Here is a 21221-nt window from a genome sequence, read left to right on the forward strand (position 1 = left end):
GCGCCCGCCCCTTGCCCCGCCTCCCGGCACGGACCGCGGCCCTGGGAAATGGCTGCCGGCCGTGCCGTGCCGTGCCGTGCCGTGCCGTGCTGTGCTGCCTGGGCTCGGTCCGTTCCGGGCCGCCCTCTTCGCGCTCCGGCTGGTTCCTTCTGTTAAGAAGCAGAGCGCGGTTAGCTGGCAGGTTATTCAACAGCAGAGACCGGTGGTTTCAAACTCAACTTGCCCCCCTCGCTCCAGCTACTGGAATGCATCGTGGGGATGATTCACACCCCCCCCCCCAGCCTGACCGAAATTGCTGCGTCACCTTTTGTAACGTTGCAAAAGCTCGTAGCCCTGGTGGAGTATCCTGCTGGGAACATCTCGGGAAGCTACATCGTTTACAGAAGGTTTATTGTGCAAAGTTTGAGTTCCGATTAATTGATGGGTAAATCAGCTGTCCTGGCTTTGTTTTATTACTCTGGGTTTTTAAAACTGAGCATACAGGCAAACCCTACACAAGCAAGATAGACAGCCTCACCCCGGCAGAGCAAATACACCTTTGGACAAGCCAAGGGTAGATTTCTCCCTCTTTCTTTCGGTGCAAATGCAGAGTCAGAGCCTGCTGGGCCTGTGCAGCTGGGCCTGGCTCTGTTCTGAGCTCATCCTGGTCTGTCAACGCCAAATGAACCTGGGAGATGGTTCCTGAAGTGGCTCTGCATCACCAAAGCTTGCTCTGAACCAAACTCAGGTGTGACCTCGGGTGCAGTTAAAGGCTGCACCACCATGGAGTCTTCAGAAGCTAGCTGCCCTGGCCTGGAAATAAATTTAATCAGTTTCTAAAGCGTCAGACGTTGCTGTATTATGTCTTTAACGTGACAGTCCCATGTCATAAAAGAACAGTTGAGGCCATAAATACCGAATGCAGTCGGAGCAAACAGAATGGAGTCACCTTTAAATCACAGCACGACCCAGGGACACCGACCATCCATCCCCTCTGTCACAGCCCAGGCAGAAGGGAGGTTTTGCCCTTGCTCAAGATAACCATATTTCAAGGAAATGGCACAGCTATTTTGCAAGGAATTGTGATTCATTTGACTGTGTTAACAATGTGTTTTGCATAGTCTCCTGTCTCCCCATCTTCTGATTCCTTCATGTACATTATTTATAAAGAAATGCAAACACTTTGTTGCCTGGTTTAATGCATCGTGACCTGCTCCTGGAGGATCCCTACACATAATCTATACATGCTATTTAATATGAAAAACGTACAGCAGTTTGTCACTGTCATCTTTTGTTGCCCCCAATTAATTCTGGTATAACCCTTTGAGCTTCAAGAGAAACCAGATTATAACTCGTCTGTCAAGACTGAGGTTTATTTTACACAACATGAGTAACAGCTGAACAACCAGTGTCGTAATTAGCAAAGTGATTACCTGATCCGTCAGCTGCTCATTCGGCCAGAAGACCTTTACATCTGTTTGCTAATTATGTGTTTTCTGAAGCAAAGACAAATGGTAGTAACCCATACTGGTGTGTCTGGGTGTAAGGGCAAGTACTGCAGTAGCTGGTATGCACCAGACCAGCCCAGCATGGGTCTGCTGAGAAAACAATGGAGATTCAGATATTAGACTGCATTTTCTATCCCATAATTTGTTATTCTACTATTTAGAATGCTGGCCAAAAATGATGTTTTGCTCAAGACTGTTATTTCCTCCCTTCTTGTTCTTTCCCTGAAGGAAACCTTGATTACAGACCAGTGAGCAACAAGAGATTGGAGCATAATGAAGCTAAGATGAATTTTAATTTCAGGTAGCTGATCTCAGTAATGACCAGATCAAAAGATCTATATTTATTCTCCACCCTGCAGAGTGCAGTTGAGTGTGTCCATATAAACAACTCAGTGAGTTTACAGCTCTGACAGCATCACCAGCTTCGTGCAGGAGTGGGCAGGAGGAGGAACTGCCAGGGTCCTGTTGGAGCAGAGCACATTTGTAATTGGAGTTTGCTCATGGTTTGATTGCATCCGTGTGACCATCTAGACTCCCATTAGAAACCTCTTGCGATTAATTTGTTGCTGGGAGGCAAGACACACCAATAAATCAAGTACCTTGTAGTTTTGGGGACTGATCAATGTGGACAAACCTTAGGATTTCCCCTCCTCGCTGTGTTTATATCGAATTTCTTTTCCACAATGGATGTGGAAGCAGTAGGGAAGGGATTTATCTCTGGGCACGCACCAAAGCAGGGCAGACATCTGGAGGTTCCCTGGGCCTGGGGAGCAAGGCGTACACCCCGGCTGCTGCTGGTTCAGTACACACAGTTGTACAAAGTGAAGAGTTCTTCACTGGTCATGGAAGCTTGGTTCACTGTTCAAACATGTTCCAAGACTGTAACCTTTGTGCTTGTGACCAATTGGTACGTTATGCATAATCGTTCCACCCACAGGCTTGGCACTGAACTTACACCTTCATAAATGCTGTTTGCATATTATCCAGCTGATAAAAGCCCGCATCTATTTGTACAGAGCTTTTCCTGACTTTTCACAGCACAAAGCTGCTGCTTCCCCCTCCTCTTCCTGACTCTTTGCGCTTCATCTCACGGAGGAGGAAAGACAACTGGCTTCACGGAGGACAGTGGATTCCAGCTTAGAAGGCTGAGGGAAACCACTGTGGCACAGATGGGCCTCCAGAGCACCAAGCACTCCAAAGTCAAGCAAGCTAACATACTGATGTTAGGACTTGATTCTGCAGGAAAATCTACACTGCTGTACAAGTTCAGGTACAACGACGTTTTTCTGACAATGCCAACCATTGGCTTCAATGTTGATATGATTGAAACGGAGAAGGATTTCACACTGACCATTTGGGATGTTGGAGGACAGGAGAAGATGAGACAGGTCTGGTGCCGTTTCCTGGAAGACGCAGACGGACTGCTCTATGTGGTGGACAGCTCTGACAAGCAACGTCTGGAAGAATCAAAGAAAGAATTTGAACTCATTTTAAAGAATGAATTTATGAAAAGCATACCAGTCGTGGTGCTGGCCAACAAGCAGGATGTGCCCGGAGCTTTGAATGCTGAAGAAATAACCAGGAGGTTCCGCATGAAGAAGTACTGCAGCAACAGAAACTGGTACGTGCAGCCCTGCTGTGCTGTCACAGGAGAAGGTTTGCCAGAAGCTCTCCAGACACTAACTGCATTTGCCAAGCAGTACAGGAGATCAAAGGAGACTTTGACAGTCTTTAAGGAAATCAAAACACCTTAAGAATTTCTATCATCGATTTCTGGTGAACTTTATTCAATGTGTTTTGTTGGACAGGCTGAAGCTGAAGACACTGGATTCTGGAGAACTCTTTTTAAGTGAATGTTTATAAAGAACTTTGAAAATATTAAATTACACTGTTATACCTGCACATGCTTTTGAGATACTTCTCTGCAGCACGTTATTAGTGATTGTATGCTCAGGGTTATTCAGCTGAGAAGTGTGGCTACTGAATGAGGAAAAAGGTGGAGTTGAGCTCCTGAATTTTAGCAAGTGGAAACAAAATAGGTAAGCAGTGCTTCAGATCCTTAACTCAAGTTGTTTTGTCAAGACATAAAATAGCCAAGTCATTTTTTCAGCAAGAAGAGCAAGAGATAGCATGTTGTTTCATAATAAATGCTCTGTGGATGTATTTTTAATGTAAAAATACAGTGTTTTAGAGCTGAAACTCTTAAGTTATGTACAAGAGAACCTATGAACCTGAAAGACTTGTTGGAAATTATTGCATTCCAGAATTGATTACTCCTAACAGATTTTAACAAACAGGATCTGCTCCTCTTCAAACCACAAACTGAGATCTCATGCTGTTTGAGAGGTCCTGGTCTGGTCTCCTGTTGTCACAGGTTTCCATGAGCCCATTCCTTTGTGCTTGCACCACTGGATTGCTGTCCTTAGCCAAGAGTGGAGCAATGGGAACCAGTGTGGGATCAGTCTGGTGAAGCACTGGTGCCTGTTGTCTTTGGGGTGGGGGACAAAGGAGGGGGCAGGTGGGAGAGATTGGCTCCTTGGTTGTTTTTTTATAGATCTTGATGGATCCTGTCCTGCCTGTATTGAAGCCACCTGACATTTTGTTACTGATAAATTTAAGTTTGATTAAATTTGACATAAGTGGCACAAAATTGCTAATCCTGTTACTACACTTTGGGGGGGGGAAAATCCAAATTAAATTCCTCTTCAGATTTCCTGATTCCTGAAGGAGTGAATTAGTATTCTGAATGCCATTAAAGCAACACAGGATTCCTAACTAGAAGACTAACTGAGCTGACTCAACCATGAGAACAGTTTAAATACTAAGGCTGGAAAGTGAAGAGGTCCTGCTCTTTTAAAAGCAAGAGGAAAGAGGCCATCTAATTATTAGTAAAACAGTCCCAGAAAATCCAGCCCAGTTATTTCTGCCTTCTTGAAGAATGTCTGCAGAGGTAGGATGCTCCAGTGGTTAGGATGCTTGCTTAGGTAGCTGGATTGTTGGGTTTTTTTCCTTACAATCTTTTACCCCCGGCAAATAATTTAATCACTCTGTGCCTCAACAGTCTCTTGACAAAATAAACTTCCCAGTTCCACCCTCTGGAAGAGCTTGGCAAGGGTCGGCCTGTGAGCCTTGCTCCTGCTCCAGGCTGGTGATGCCAAGTAATCCACCTTAGAAATTTCCATTTAGTTCTTACTAATAAACAGGCTGGAATTTCAAGTTATGGAAGGATGAAGCAGCAAGAAATGCACCCAGACATACCCTGTTGTCTCATGCATATATTATTCAAAGGCAAAAAATCATCAGGTGAATTTGCTGAAATAGTAAACAAAGGAAGGTTTCTCAACAGGAACTGTTATTAATACAGCCCACGACAGTAACCACCACGGGCTAAAGCCTGAGTCATGTTGAGGCTACATTTCTAAAAGGAGAGCAAGTATTTAGACCTGCCATTGCCTGCTCTGATGGTTTAGGCTTAATATAAAATACCATCTTGTGTCCCCCCCAAAAAAAAGATTTTTAAAAGTCTAAGACAATGGGAACATTATTTTTCCAAACCCAACAATTCAAAGTTTAAAAATGTAGTATTTCAGATCAATACATTTATAAACATTTGCATGCATTTGTTACATATTGAATTCTCCCACTAATTTAAGCTCATCATGTACCTATTATAAATCTGGATCTAGTTCACCAGCCTCAGGACTTCCTCAGGGAGGAATACTCCTTGAGAGATTTAATGAGAGTGCACCAGGGTCTCTAATTAGACAAGAAGCAAGTTCTGAAGGGAGAAACAAAGTAGCCTAGTAGACCAGCTCATATAGCTAAAAAAGAGGATCAGCTTTCAGGCACACAGTCCCTTCTCCAGCTTATCAAATTAGATGAAATGGCACATTGATTTGAAGAAAATATTTTACATTATGCTTCAAAGGAAATAAATAAACTCTAATCCCTATGTTGAACAGATTATCAAGTATTTAAACACTGATTTTTCTAAGGGCTTGGTTTCCTGAAGAAGTGAGGCAGTGCATATTTTATCTGCCCATGAAGAACCCTACCTTTTGGAATGATTTTTTAAGCTTTAAAACAAATATCAATCAAGTTGGAGGGAGGTGCAGGCTCTCAAAGGAATTATACACCTGAAAGTTTAATTAAAAAAATCAGTGAGACAGAGAAAAGTGACCATAGAGGTGCCCCCAGTGAAGGCAAAGCTGATAAGGTACAATAGACTAATCCCTGAGGAGATAAATGGTCCGTTTGAGCTGCAAGAAAGCCTGTGAGAGGACATCAATCCAGAGCCCACACTTAATTAGCTCCTCTGCTGCTGGAGCTAGTTGGTGTTTATACTGCAAGAGTAAAAAGTGATCTTGGGGGCTCCTGTAGGATGAGGGGATGGACGATGCAGAATCCACTGCTTCAAATGTCCTTTCTACACCTGGAGTAAAGACTCTCCCTGACTCCTCGTCGTGTTTTGGGAAGGATCACTGAGAAGAGCCTGTTCTGTGGGCAGGAAGGTGCAGAGGAAGGGGAAGCTGTGGCTCAGCTCTGCAGGAGAGCAGAGCAGGGCTGTGTAGCTGCCCCAGTGCTCAGGTGGGCTGGGCCCTTCACCACTGACACTGCCTGCTCCCTGCTGGAGCCTGCAACTGGTTTGCTATCCACTCCCATCACGTGTGCTGTGGGGAAATCTCCAGCAGGGAAGTTACCAAGGCATTTACAGCTTCATCCTGCTGTAGGTTTGGATCTTTTGATTGCTGGTCTGAGCAACCTAATGAGCAGAATTGTCTTTATGTTTCAGAGCACAGCAAAGAGGAACTCCACTTGTGCTAAAAATACCATTTGTGGTCTTGTAAGCACAACTTATTCCTGGGCAAGTTTTGGTTTATTGTATTGTTTAGAATTTAGATGGGGTACTCACTGAAAACTATGGTGGCATTTTCGAAGGATTCATGGTGCTTTGAGAAGGTAAAAAAATCAGAATATGAAGAGTGCTGCCCCCCTGGCCAGTGGAATCAAAGTCTACGAGATGAAAAGTCTGCATAGGATGAAAGGCCTTAAAGAGCTTCGCCCCCCTTGACTGTTTATATTTCTTCAGGTTTAGGAATCTTTTTCCACGAGGTGTCCCAAGAAATCACAGCCTGATCACCCTGGTGTTCCTGGCATTTGTTACGGATGCTACTGGCAGTCTGGTGCAACTGCAGCAAAGGGCTGGAAGCTGAAGTGTGTAAGTCCTCCAGAGTCTGCTGGAGTTTCTTCCCCCAGTGTTTGCTGGGCCTGTTTGTTTCTGCCAACATCCCTGGGAAACAAACAGCACCAACCTCAGATTGTGACACACGGAGGGTGGGATCTGGGAAACCTGCAGCTTCCCCTGCCTTCTCAAGGAGATTATCCACTGGGACATGTTTGGATGTGACAGTTGAAAAGCAGACGCACCCACAGTATGGGCACCTGTCCTTAAAATCATGGTGAGCTTTTTCTTTTTTAAAATACCTCTCATGAAGCTCACAGAACAGATTTCCAGTGGGATGAAACGTTGCTTTACGGGAAGCTGTGGAGCAGCACAAGCTGCCATTGGAAATTTGGATGGTAACACTCCCTCCTTCTTTGCCTGGGAGACAACTCTTCCAATAACTGAATACTCTGCAGAATCAAAGGGAAGTGCAGTGTGTCAGGAATGCTGGAGAAGGCTTCTTCAGTATCAGGTTATGAAGAGCTCATTGAGTTACTCAAAACTTCTCCTCCTCATTTCTGACAAGTTCACTGAAAAAACTGAAAGAAAGAGTTGGACGTGTCAAACAAGCTACGCCTACTGCAGAGGAAGACAATACTTTGAAGCACTCTATGAATATTAAACTGCTCAAAGCAGACTTTCTTCCCAAAGCAAATGACCCATGCTGAGTTCTGTGCTGCTACATTTAGACTTCTTTCACTTATAGTTAGCTCTAGTGTTCCTGTCCAGCACAGGCATAAGGATTCTGGACATAGATCTCATCAGGGCACACAGGCTACATTATACAAGTCTCTAGGATGTGAGGCTGGAGACTGGAAACCCTCCTGTCCTGGTTTGAGCCAGGATGAAGCCAGTTTTTCTTTTGCTGATCCTTTTATTTCAGTGAGCTTTCTTCAACTAGCAACTGCGTCGGAGATGACAGAAGAAAACTTCCTTCCTTCCCCCGAGCCTACGTAGATATATGGGATGGAATATCTCTGGCCAGTTTTGCTGTTCATCTAACCCAGCCTCCCACGGGGGGGCCACAAATCCCCCCGTAGTGTCTGAGCTGGCAGAGCAAAGGCACGACCTTGAGAGCCCAGCAATTACAAAAACATTCCAGTGTCTTATCAACCTAACAGAACATGCAGTTGCTAGTTGAAGAAAGCTCACTGAAATAAAAAAAAAGGATCAGCAAAAGAAAAACTGGCTTCATCCTGGCTCAAACCAGGACACCTCCTTACAAAGCACCCCCCATACTGAAGGTACAAGTTGCAAATAGAAATTCATAACACAGTAGTGAGCCCAAGCACATCTTACTTGGAACTCATTTTTCAAAAATTAGCATTAGCTTGTGCTTCAGTTTCTACAACACTGTTCTTCAGCTGTGATACATGTTCTGGTGCCACCCCCACTCATCCATCAGGTGTCTGCAGCATGACTGCAGCACATCCAGTGCTACCTTAGGCTGCCATCAAGAGACACTTCCCCTCACCCTCTGCCACCCCTGTTCCCCCCCCAGCTACATATTGACTCTTGCAGGTCCCTGCACAGCAGAGCTTCCTCACTTGCCTTGTCCTTCACCAATTATCAAAATGGTGATGCCAGTTTTCACAGTCTTTTTATTTGATTTTCATTGAGTGGTTTTGTCCTTGCTCTCATGCTGCTCCTTATACTTGGAATTACCCAAACACATTTGCAAAACTGTTCCACTGTTTTCTTTTAGATCCTTCCTTAAAGCACTCCTTCCCCATGCTGTATGCAAAATCCTGACAGTAACTGTTAGGGTTTTATGATGAGGCCTTGGCTTATATCTTTTGATGAGTCTTCTTTTATTATTTCCTTGTTCTCCCTTTATTTATTTGTCTGTTCTCTTTTAGCCTTAGAATGTGTTTTATTTGGTGCAAAGATGATCTTTCTGTTCTGTGTTTTATACACTAATTGATGAGAAGAGTTCCTAGACCTCATGTTACTGCTGTAAGTAGCCCAAATCTCATGGAGTATCTGTTAAAATAAGTAATTTTATGAATTTAAATAAGTCATCTACCTCTTAAACCTCTTTGTTCAGCCTTGAGAAGAGAAGGCTTCGGGGAGACCTTATCACCACGTGCCAGTACTCAAAGGGTGGCTGCCAAGAAGATGGAGACTCCCTGTTTACAAGGAGTCCCATGGAAAAGACAAGGGGAGATGGGCACAAGCTGCTCCTGGGGAGATTCCCATTGGACCCAAGAGGTACATTTTTCACCATGAGGACAATCAAGCATTGGAATAGTCTCCCGAGGGAAGTGGTGGATTCCCCCACATGGGACAGTTTTAAGTCTCAGGTTGACAGGGTGCTGAGCCATCTCATAGGAACTAGAAAGGTTGGACCAGATGTTCCTCCCAACCTGGCATTCTGGGATTCTGTGATTAAACCTGTTCTTTCTTTTTAGCAAATACAGCTGGAACTGCAGCAACAGTTTCATTGATCCAAAGAGGGGCTGATCCTCCCTGACAAGTGTGCTTGGCTGTTAAAGGATAACTGTGCCTTCATCAATAATTTTCAGTGATGTTATCTAAAGCATACACATTCATCACTAAAGAATGCTGGCCTCAACCTTTTCTTAACTGGTTTATAATTCTGAATAGTTGTGGTTTAGTTCAGGACCATCACAGATTCCTGTGAAAACCCCTCATATCATGTGAATGCAAAAGAAAATGTAAATATATGCTGTAAACAGCTGAACTATGAGAAACGAAAGTCAGTCTCCTTGTTGGCTGTGTCTCCTGCCCAGGCCTCTGCTGCTGGGTCCCACCATTTCATCTATTCACAACACAATCCAGTGGCTTTTGACTAAATCCACCTTTTTTTCCCCTTGTTGAGGATCTACAGTCTAAGGTTCAATGTACCTAAAATGTTTGTTCACAGCCTGAAGGCTTATGTACTCATCAGTTATTTACACATTGCAAACAAATCCAGCTTAAATTTACTCTGTTTCATCTAAAAAGGTAAAACAAAATGAGAAATAGCATGCTGCAGGAAAAGTCTAGAAGGAATTCAGCAGGAGGGGAACTGGGAGGATGTAAGCTACAGAAATGCAATGAAAAAGGATAGAGACAAGAAAAGCAGCAGAGAAAAATTCTCAGGGCAAACGTAGCACTTAGTGTGTGCAGATCATGAAGCAATAGAAAGCAGAAAAAATCATGTTCCAGCCTTCAACTCTTGAGAGTGCTTTTTGCATTCTCCTCTTGTGATAAAAGTGTGTTAAGAAGCCTTCTCATATTTTAAAACACACACCTGATGTAGGCAAGCATTCCTACCTGTGCTCACGTAGGTAACTCCCCGTGTCTTCTCTCTGAGCTAAGGGCAGTTATCTCAGAGATGTTAGTGACATTGGGCCCCAAAGATTATGAAACCCTAGAGAAATCATTATGCAAATAAGTGGCTCCTTATAGTAACTCTAAACGATATTAATCCCGGGTAGGAATAATTAAAACAAATGTAACATCTTATTAAAATCAAAAGTTGTGGAGATTCAATAGAGCAGTTTCAAAGAGCTCTTCCATTCAGCCCACACAGGAAGACACATTCTTAGCTCCTGATAGTTCTTAGCTGCCACCTGCTCACTAGGGGCTAGAGACATGGGGCCTTTTCTTTTTGATGATGAAGTTTTTCCAATGAGTCATTTGGTTCACTGATCATTTAAAATAGTAGTTTGTTGCCCACACTGACGGGTGCATTTGTGTACACGTTTCTTTCTCGTGTGCTTAAGTCTTCAGGAAAACTCAAGGCAAATTCAAGAAAATCTTTAAAATTACAAAACCACTTGTACCGAGTTTAGCGTTTCTGGCTGAGACATCTTGTGGCGTTGAAGCCGAACTGCAGTGAATAAAAATGAAACTAGGGTTGGAAATTCAAACCGTGACAACGTGAGCTTGAGAACTCCCAGTTCTGAGAAGTTTAAATCACACAGCTAAAAATCCTTCCACATTTAGATGAGTGTTTCAAAAGTACAGCATTTGTGGAACAGAAACTTCATCACTCTGAGTGATGTCCAAAGTGTGTCAAAACGAAGAAATGCATTTTCCTTACTATTGTATTTATCTGATCCAAAAAATGCTGTTTTCAGTGACTTCAAAAGCAAATATTCCCATTTAGCTTAAACCTCTATGGAATTAAATATTTTTTTAAATAGAGAAGATTTCTCTACATTATTTCTAAAAAATAACGTGACAGATTTTTCTGATGAAAACTCACTTCCTGTCATTCTGCTCACTTGTACTTCAGCCTTGGATTCAGAAAAAAAAAAAAAAAAAAGACCAAAAATTCCTAGATGACCAATAATTAAATGAGCACTTGTAGCTCCTCAGCTAAAAATGTTTGGCTGCTAAATACAAGCAGAGCCACACCCTGGAGCACCTCACTGTGAAGCAGGTACTACAGCAGTACAGCCTCTAACTTTCTCTCTTTTGGATCGTCTCATCCTTTCCCAGCATTTCCAACCCCCAGGGCTGACTGTACCACCAGAGAGGAAAAGGGAAGGAAGAGCAGCACCCAGCTGCTGGAATTGCCTCTGGACCAGGGAGACCCTCCGTATGCAATTATTTCCATCAGTACCACAGGACTAGAGGGATCTATATGCTTTTTCTTCTCCTTTGGAGGTCCTGGGATTACCAGCCTCACTAACTGTAATTAAAACCCCACTAAATATGTTAGCCATGTAATTCAAATATACAACACATTGTATGAAGATTTTCATACTTCCTTCACGTGGCTCTGATTTCTTTACAGCGTGTAAATGCTGAGACGATGAAAAGCTGCTCCATCTGAGGAACTGTGATTTTTGAGATGAATATTGAGCCACAGTTAACAAAACAACAAGCCTGATGTTCCCTTGAAGCTAATGAGAATTGAGCATAACTCTGGAAAAAACTCGGTGTGATGCTTGGTGGTGAAGTTGGTGTCCTGTGGTGCCATGTTCATAACTTCAAGACTCATGTCCAAGGCTGAAGGACCTGCAGTGTGCAACACATGCTCCTGGCACAGCTGGGCTCCAGTGGGCACTGCCAGCACAGCAGCAGCAACAAGCAGTAATGGGGCGAGTGGATCCAAATGAAAACCAGCTCATTACTGTGGGACAGGTACTCTGGGGGAACACACGCTGCACTGGAGAGGAGCCCAGGGGGCTTAGAACTTCTCCTTCTGGATGGCCACAGGGAGACTTTTCCCGTCTTTCTCTCTGACTTTTTGCTCTTTATTTTAATCAAAAAGCCATTTTTGCCATTAGAGTGAAACGTGCACTGTCAGCTGTGGCTCAAGAGTGGGTCAGTTTGTCTCCACACCTCCTGTGCAGCAGCTGGGGGTGCAAACGAGCTGCACAGCAGCTCTCTCTCCTAGGCTGCAGGTGAGGGCTACTCACAGGCTACTCCAGAATATTACTCTGCAAAACATATTGTCAGTCATTACAGCATCCTGGAGAGCCAGTCTGCCCTTCTCCCTGTCTGACTTCACTCCTCAACAGTTTCACCCCCTTCCTCACTCCCGTCGTGCCAGCAGGGATATTCTCCTACAGGAACACTACAACATTCCATCGGATCCATCTCACAGGCTCAGACTATCACAATGGAGAAAGGACAAAAGTTACTCTATAATTTATTAGATTATAATTAGGTATTCCTCAACTGGAATTGCCATTAACCTGAAAACATGGGGGGTTTTCGTTGTGTTTTTTTTCCACATTAAGTTGGTAGTGATGTATAAGAGCCCTGAATACCAGTTCATAACTAAAAGGAGATTTTAATGTAAAAAGAAGTCATGATCATTAAAATAAAGAGTTAATCTAGGTGATCTGACAGAGACATGGAGTTCTTGAAGCTGCTGAAACGCTAGATATGTCAAGAAAATGATGTGGCCATTATTCACCCCCAAAGCTGAAACAGAAATATTGCCCTTTGACAGACATCAGAAAACCAAGGAGAGGTCAGGCAGAAATCCTCACGAGAAGGGGGCTCGTTAGTGCTGCTGCTCAGAAGTACTCATTTGCTTCGTTAGAGTGTAACAGAGAGATATGCATACTTGGGGTATTTTCATATCTCTCCTCACTATCAGTCCTTCAGCCTTTTGAAATTCCTTATTCAGTTCTCTGTCTGCTGCTTTCCTTGCAAAATTAGCCTGAAACACAGCACTGACAATAGCAATCTGCATCTGGACATTTACATTTTTGTGGCATAAAAGATTTGGATTTGATGCCATTTTATATGCTAAATTCTGCTCACTGGCAGTTTTAACAGCCAGAAATAAGAGAGCTTAAATTTAAAATGTTTCTGTAAATGTCTCCAGCTTTGTGATCCTACCAGCGTTTCTCAGTACAATCTGAAACCCATATTACCTAACACTTCATACTGGCATTTCATTATCCAGGCATAATGCATATATTAGTTTTTCAAATACAGCTCTGAGGATGATCCTTCCATTTCAATAGCTGAAAAACTAAGGATATAAGGGCGAGAGAATCCCCTTCTGCAGACAGTCATATCCAGAATATTGGAGTTCCCAGGCCTTTCCTTCTAGAAGTATTTTGGGAGTCACCCCAACCAAGCAGCTGTGACAGAGCAGTTTTCTGTCACTGTCTTACCATCAGCAGTGCTACCAGAGGATCACTTTGTCCTAGGGACTTCTCAAGAAGGAATATTTTTTTTTATCATGGAAACAATATATCCCTGAATCTTGTGAGTGCTGAAACGGCTCATTTCACTAACCATTGCCTCACTTCTTTTAGCTCAAATGGAAGTTTCTTCCCCTGCCTTTATCAGGAAACCGTTTTGTTTGAAAGGTAGAGCAGCTAGGACAAAGGCAGGAAGGTGCAGCTCCACAATTCCTGATCTTCTTGGGCTGTTTGCAGCTGATGGATTTTGTGACCAACTCCAGCTCTGGTCCCAAGAAAGGGATTTGGCCACGGTCATTTCATGATCTCTACATTTGGCTTTAAGTGGTCTGACCTAGTGCATTAAAATCTGAATGCATATAGGCTGAACTGTGGAAAACATCACTCGTGTAAACCAAAAGCAATCCCAAAACCAAAGGTTATGTTAACTACAGAAGTTCTGTTAAATCAGAACAATGGAGATGAGAAGTAGGCTCATGAACCATTTCAGAGACAGCTTGGAACCTGTGACCATAAACTGTCCCAGGACTGCCTCCTGTTTAGTGTCTGCAGTCATGTGGGAGCCCCCAGTTCGTTTTCCAAGGGCAGGAGCAGATGTTGTGCTGCTGGGAATCAGGGAATGGCCACTAAAGCCAGAGGAACTATCTTCCACGTGCACCATCAGGGGACCTGTTTGGCAGCCCCTCCTTTTGAAGAAACAGAATATTGTGCATTATCTTCTAACTAATCACACGGAAGCTTCCAAAAGAGGAAAAAGAAAAATACCTAGAGCTCTTTCACTAGGAAAAAAGTGCTCATTGTGGGGTGTTTCAAATTCAGACAGGCCTTGTGGGGGGAAATCCTGAAGGCATCTCTAAAGCTCAGGCTGTAACTCAGCACAGAAAGCAAGGCTGGAGAGGGAGAGTGGTAGATGAGTGAGAGCACTATAGCTAAATTGGCCTGGTGACATCAACAGGCCTCTGAACATCTGATACGGGCCAGCACTGAAACCAAGATCAAGAACATCCCTCTGTAATTTTAGTGTCTGGTACAACGTGGTTGAAGTGTTATAAATGGAAAGGCACTGGATCCTACTATGTTTTGGACACTTTAGGATATTTTAGGCTGATTTCTAATTCTGTGCAGTTCATTACTCTGAGAAACTGCGTTGCTATAAAGTGAGTTTGTAAGTACCACTCCAGCTAAAGAGTGTTTTCTTCCTAAGTACAAACTCACGAAGTTTTTTCCTGAATACAAAGAGGCTGGAATACAGTGTAACTGGTTCTAAGTGGACACAATAAAAGGCAGGGGACACAGCACAGGAGCTCTGCAGCTTTTGGATACCACAGCAGTGTCCCACTGCACAAAAGAATGGCCCCTGCATGGAAGTGAATGTAGCCAAAAGACAGGAGAGCTGTGATCCAAATCCTTTTTTCCTAGTGTCATCCAAAGGACTTCAGCCAACTCCCATCAAACAGCAACTTGAAACCAGCAAGTTAAGGTAACAATTTTAAGAACGAGTTGAAACATCAGATGCAATGATTGCTTATCATTTTTATTTTTCTTTTCAAGGGAGGAGGGAGGCAGGGCACAAGGCTGGATTTAATTGAAGAGTTAATAATTCATCCAAGCAGGTACCAGTATGGATATGTCTTTCTAGCTCAAAAAGATTGACATCCACCCATGCCAGGTGTATCCTCAATGAATGGTCCATGACAGACCATCAGCAGGGTAGGCAGGGTTTGTTGCAGGTGCTGCCAATACCCAGAGTACAGCCTGTGAGTGCAACATGGCAGATAACTGGGGCAAAGCATTTCTGAGCCACTAATTAAGAATTGGCTCACAAAGCAATTGCTCAGGAAGGAATTTCAACTTTGCGTGAACCTTTTCTGAGAAAGAAGAAATTACTGTCTGGCACAAGCAGTTCAAAAGGGTAAAATGAGAAAACAGCAGAAGGGAATATGGACGCTCAGGCAAAGCACTGTGCTCATGGGGACATCCTGGAGGTAGGAGCTGCTTAATGGCACAGCTGAAAAAATTGTAACACACTGACAGAAGATGAAATGCAAACATAGCGTTCAGAGGGTACAAATAAAATTTGCCCCTGCATTGAACCTTAAAAGTGTGTCCTCTTTTGCAAAAGTGTGTCTTGGAGTTATGTCCCCTGAAAGCAGCCTGGCGTTGTTGTTGTTACTCTGGGGGGAGAGCCTGAAATGCAAGCGCAGCAACTGCTGCTCAGGACCTGCAGCCTCGTGTGTGGGGCTTTGCTGAGCTCCTGCCAGGGCTTCTGTGCTGGTTCTGCCTCCACCTGCCCGTTCCTTCAGCCCAAAAACTCTGTCAGCACCTCTAGCTTTCTAGAAGAGGCTTTTCCTGCACATCAGGGCACCGGGGGAGAAGGGAAAACAACTGCAAAGAACTTGAGTTGCTTGGTGCTTTCACATGGCGCTTTACTTGGACTGGTCCTGCTCCATCTCATGCAGGTTATTCTTTCTAATAATGCCTCTTTTAAAATAAAGTCTGTTCTGTGAAACACAGTTTTGTGCACTTACTATTTGTGTGTGACAGTTTATTATGTCTGTTTTGCAGTAGTCACAGCTGAGCTCAGTTTAAGTTTAGGTATTATTTGATATGGCTGCTTCAATATCCAGCAAGTGCAGTTGGATTCCAAACTTGGAGAATGTAAAACGGAAACAAATAGCTGGGTTTACACACCAGATGAAAGATTATCATAAAATATCCTACCAGCAGTCAGTGGTCTACTTTGTTGTTGTTGTTGTTGTTAATACTAGCTATTCCATTTTGAGTCTGAAAAGGCAGATAAATCCCCAGGATTAATGAGAATTTTTCTATGTGCAACACAAATCTTCTCAGCTTTACATAATATTTTGTTTCTTATACAAGGTTTACTGGCTATGAAAAGCCACTTGAAGGAACTCATCCTACATAAATGTTTGTTTAGGGCAAAATGTAGGAGTAAAATACTTCAGGTCAATCCACAGTTCTCCTTGAAAGAGATTTTCAAAGGAACTTGGGAATCACACATTTTCTAATTGCATAATCAAGTGCAAAGTTCACAAATTCTAAACATGTTACCTGTTTGTAAATGTAAATTATTGGTAACACAAATCTATTTAGCTGTGTATACATCCAAGGAAGGGACAACAGGGACTAAAAGCCACAAACATACATATTCTGCCTTCTTTTTTAAATGTATTTATTTATTTTATTTTTTCTTTTTCAGAGAATTAAATGATCTCTGAAATACAAATGGCCTCCCAGTGATGTAGCTGCTTGTGGGCCAGAATGTTCCCAGGCCTGAGCACGAGGCCCAGGCAGCACATCCCCTGTGTCAGAAAACGTGGAAAAGTCACAAAATTGGCTCCTTACATCAACTGGAGACCTATATTGTGGAGAAAAATTCCTCCTTGCCAAATGGTATGTCCTTCCTCGCACCTCTGCATCACCAGGCAGCTGAAACCCAATGCAAACTATAAGCACCTGCAGCTACTCCAACTTTATGTTCAGGTACCAGGACCAAATCATTTAGAACAACTCCTTAATGAGAGGTTAGGGCAGCTCCCAGTATCTTTCCTGTTATTTCTTGAAGGATCAGCAGGTGAGCAGAACCTAATTCACAGCTTGATATTTGCATTATTGTTATTTTCCAATCTGAGAAATATGCAAAAATATAAAAAGATAGAGAGCTTGGTACGGTAATATCCTGTGAGGTTTGAACATGATCATACCAAGAGAATTTGCATCACATGCATAACTTATTACATTGTAGGCACCTACATTTAGCCAAAACACACTCTTCTAGGAGAAACTAATTCAGAATCAAAATATCCTATTGTTTTGGGGTTGTTGTATTTTTTTTTTTAAAGACAGCCCAAAGCCACAAGATCAAGAATTCAGAAGGGAACTCATCTGTTTTTCAGAATTGGTCTTCTGAGTGTTGGGAGATTTGCACTGCAGATCTGAGGTGAAATCAAACCAATACAAAAATAACACGGTAATTGTTCCTCGGAGAGCTAAACAGATTAATTAGACTACAGTCAAACAAAACGCGCTTGATTAATCCCTGATTATGTCTTCACTGAAGTCACACTATAAATTATTCTTCAGATGAGACCAGATCAAAAATACAGATCAAAGACCATTGAAGGAGAGTCTTCCTCCCAACATACATAATTTAGAGGGAGCCCTGCACGCCAGGAGGGATGTTAGATCTGACTCTCTGATTTTCAGCCAGGCCTGGATGTGAAGGCAGATTCTCCAAGCCACACCACCTCGGTGATTCTCGGTTATTTTCAAATGGTTACTCATAAAATGACATGATTATTTGCTCGGTCCCTTGTCTCTGTCAATCTTTTTCCAAGAACACAGAGGGAAGGTCAACAGAGAGATGACTTTGCTAAAAGGTCATGGGTCCTACTTAGGGCATTGAGTCAGTTCTGGTCGCTGCAGAATGTGCTGGGCTTCTGATTCCATCCTTCCCAAACCACTTGCCAGTGCTCAGTGTGGTGAGAGTGCTAAGGGTGGGAGTTGGCAGAGGGGGGATGAGCAGATATACATGTCTGGGTTACCAAAGACATGGAAAAGGTAGCTATGAAAAGAGCAGTGATGGGGCAAAAATGTCTTTTCTTTCATTTCATAAACTTCTGGGTTGGGTCTTAGATACCATATATTTTTTTACCTTCACAGCCTGACCAGTTACAATCTCAAGACATGCTCAGGAATGCAACATGCTAGTGCCAGAGGCCAATTTCACTATTAATAACAACTGAGCCAGAGCCTCAGTTGTGCTTTAAGAGACTGATTCACAAAGAAACCTTTTTTAAAACTCATTCTGCAAAAATGTTTCTCAGGGACAGTAAAATTGTTCCTCCGAGGAGGTGACACTACAACCAACCAGCAAGTTATTGACAGATTTGTAAAAAATACCTTTTAATTTTGAGACCAACGACTTCATGTCACTATGTAACAGCAATTTTACTTGTTAAAATTCTCGTATTTCCTCCAGTTGGTGCATTATTTCCTCAGGAGCTGAACTTTAAATGTACAACTGGATGAGCCAGTCAGAATAACAGCACCCATAGTGCTGCATGCTGAACTTGTAACAGCTATTAGTGAAACCTTTGTTAATTTTAGGTATCTCTTCCTGGATTTCATGCCCTTATTATGTAAAAAGCTGTGGATCAGCAAAAAGTATTTGAGCGTGGTTGCCAGTGTTATACTGTTTCCATCCCATCAACTGTGTGATTACAACAGGTATGTTCAGCCAGGGTGATTTCAAAGGTGACAGAGAATAAAAAATACAAAGGATTTTGCATGTCCCTGATACAATCTTTAATCACAAAAGGAAGTAGCATTAAAATATGCCAGAAAAATTAACTCAAAAGTAGGGAGTTTCACTTCAATTAATCAAACCATTCAGCTGTAAGTACAGGGTTATAAAATAAGCTCAACGTGACAAAAGCCATAGCAAATAGATTTCCAATTTGGTGGCACAAAACACTTTACTTGCTGATCATTTCCTTAAACAGTAAGTGCAGAAGCTAAAAGCAATGAGAAACCACTTGCCAGTTCTATTCAGCAGGTTTTAAATCGAAGGTGCTGATGGAATTTCTGCTTTTCCACACATTTCTACTTTTTTACATATTTTAGTATTTTTTCCTGTTTCTCTACTAAAGGCTTCCTTCTGAAACACACTGGTTTGCAATCAGTGAGGTATGACATTGGCATTCTGCTTTTATAATACCCTGTTTTCTTCAGGATACCAATCAAAATTAGCATGAGCAGTAGCTAATGAGATGGTCTTTTTTTTCTTTTTCCCTCTGTAGCCTTCCAATATATTGCCAGCAAACTGTGTTTAAAATGTAAACAGCCATGTCAAGAAAATGTCTTTTTTCTTATCCCCAGCCCACAGTGTGAGGAGGTTTCTGCACCCACACCAGCTTTTAACAGAACAGTTTGCATACTGGCAGGCAAGTAGCTGTGCCTGTACGGAATACCATCAGGACTAATTAACCCTGCCTAATTTACCCTACCCATATTGCTGTGACATTGCTACTACATTTATGCAACAGATGTGGCTGTGGTGACTCAGACTTCTGCCACTTTCTGCCTTGATGAGAACTCCTTCTATCTAGCAGCTTCATCTTCTGAGAAATCTCCCAGAGATAAAACTCAGGGTAGCCCAGAGTCTGAAAGATCGTGATCTTCCTGTTTTCACAAAGAACTAAGTCCACTTCTCTTTTCTGATATTCATCAAGCTCCGAGTGACTTTAGCTTACACATCTGGGAGACTGCACTTCCCATCATGGCTCTTGGCTTTTCTCAGAAAGTGTTGTGGAAAATCCTAAGGCTGCTGATGAAATGAGAGCTCTGTCAACACACGGGACTTGACAGAGAGGAATCTCCACAGCCCCTGACTTAATATTCCAGTCATTAAGAGCACAAACCACACGCAGGATCAGGGCTGTGTACATTCCAGCAAGTGCTGCCAGTTACACTCAGAGGTCCTATTTTCTGGATCAGACTATAGAAGTGAGAAAAAAGGGACCACTCTCTCTGCTCTGCAAGCGTTTCTGTTTCTTCCAGTACTCCTTCCATTAAAATGAACCAGGTTAGCTGAAACAGTTGGGACAGCAGCTTTTTTTCTTCCTAATATTCTGGAAGATTGGAAGGAACAGGTACTACTCGGAGCATATTTTCCTCACACGTGGAGTCCCAAACGTCACAGGCATGAGCAAGTGAGTTTTGAGAAGAAAAAACACTGGATATTTTGGAAAGAAAAAGCTTTTTTTCCCGCAGTTGTAGCTTCTGTAGCTTCTCCTGCATCAAAGAAAAGCTATAGTAGTGGGAGGTTTCCCTTGTATTTCTGAAGAGTCACAGTTAAGGGGCAATAATTTCTCAGATATCAGTTCCTGTTAAAAAAAATTCTGTAGTTACGATTGACTTTAATAAAGACAGGGACATATTGCCATGGCCACAGTATTTGGTGTAAACAAAACGTCTCGGACCATGTTCAAACAAAGCACATCTATGGAATTTTCAGGGCACGGTTCCCTTTGCGGGTACGTTCAATGCAAATTCAGGAAGGACTTCTTGCCGCTCACCACCCTTCGTGCAACACACCATAGGCAAGGTGGCTTTTCATTACGGGGCACCCTGGAAGGAAGATTTTGCGTCCCAGAAGGGAGTTTACAAGTCTGTGTGACACTGAGGGAGAAGCCTGCCTGGTGCAAACTCATAGTTTGGGAACAGTGTCCAACCTCCATCACCGGGTGAGTTACAGCAGCTGCTGCTGGACAACCCTGTCACCACCAAACCAGTAAAGCCACCGGCCTGTCACAAACCCTGAGGTAGCCGAGTCCAAAAGATGACAGCAACCTATTTTGGACTTAAGTAAGCCGACCTGGCAGAGCTCTTCCCTGTCTCCAGAGAGGCCGACAGAAACTACCTGCTGCTGGGTCCTTCGCTTTCCAACACCGGTTCTGCTGAGGGCCACAGACGCGGCAGCTGCAGGGGCTCCTTTTGCCGAGCCTTTACCGAGTCCTTTTCCGAAGCTCGCACAGCTGTGCCCCCGCCGGGACACCGCGCCCTCTCCTCCCCTCCGGTGTCCCGGGAAGCCGGGCACATCCTTTCCGCACCAGCCGGGACACTTCCCCCCCCTGCCGTCCTACGTTTCGTGACAAGAAACAGCCTTCTTTTGACTTTTTGAAGCTGCCGTGACGGCGAGGCGGGGCGAGGCGAGCCCCGCGGCGCCCTGAGGGGACGATCCCGGGGGCAGGGCGGGCAGGGCACCCAAGATGGCGGCCGCGGCCCCGCTCCTCTCGCCGCCCGGCGCGTCACGTCCCGGCGCGCGCGGCCCCTCCCTCCGGCGCCCGCCCGCCATTGGCCGCC

The 21221-nt window shown here is 43.6% G+C and overlaps 2 protein-coding genes and 1 long non-coding RNA gene across 3 annotated transcripts in view; 2 read left to right on the forward strand and 1 right to left on the reverse strand.

The window, feature by feature from the left end:
- PPM1L (protein phosphatase, Mg2+/Mn2+ dependent 1L) overlaps positions 1–12397 on the forward strand; it is a 111374-nt gene extending 98977 nt beyond the window's left edge. The window contains exon 4 of the mRNA XM_051626281.1: positions 11164–12397. Within this exon, the coding sequence (XP_051482241.1) occupies positions 11164–11366 (203 nt within the window). The 3' untranslated portion in view covers positions 11367–12397. The remainder of the gene's footprint in view (positions 1–11163) is intronic.
- On the forward strand, positions 2657–4003 carry ARL14 (ADP ribosylation factor like GTPase 14). The gene has a single exon (XM_051626285.1). The coding sequence runs from the start codon at positions 2657–2659 to the stop codon at positions 3239–3241; it is 585 nt and encodes a 194-aa protein (XP_051482245.1). The 3' UTR covers positions 3242–4003.
- A 6241-nt stretch (positions 12398–18638) lies between the features above and the next one.
- LOC127387645 (uncharacterized) lies at positions 18639–21212 on the reverse strand. The gene is made up of 2 exons (XR_007890176.1): positions 20779–21212; positions 18639–20242 (listed from the first exon to the last, which is right to left on the reverse strand). It is a non-coding gene; the product is annotated as an uncharacterized LOC127387645 (long non-coding RNA).
- Between the last annotated feature and the right edge of the window lie 9 nt (positions 21213–21221).

This window comes from Apus apus, chromosome 8, assembly GCF_020740795.1.
Source record: "Apus apus isolate bApuApu2 chromosome 8, bApuApu2.pri.cur, whole genome shotgun sequence".
Taxonomy (NCBI): Eukaryota; Metazoa; Chordata; class Aves; order Apodiformes; family Apodidae; genus Apus; species Apus apus.

Excerpts from the sequence above, each read along its gene's own strand:
- ARL14 (XM_051626285.1), top strand. The coding sequence starts at position 2,657 with ATGGGCCTCCAGAGCACCAAGCACTCCAAAGTCAAGCAAGCTAACATA.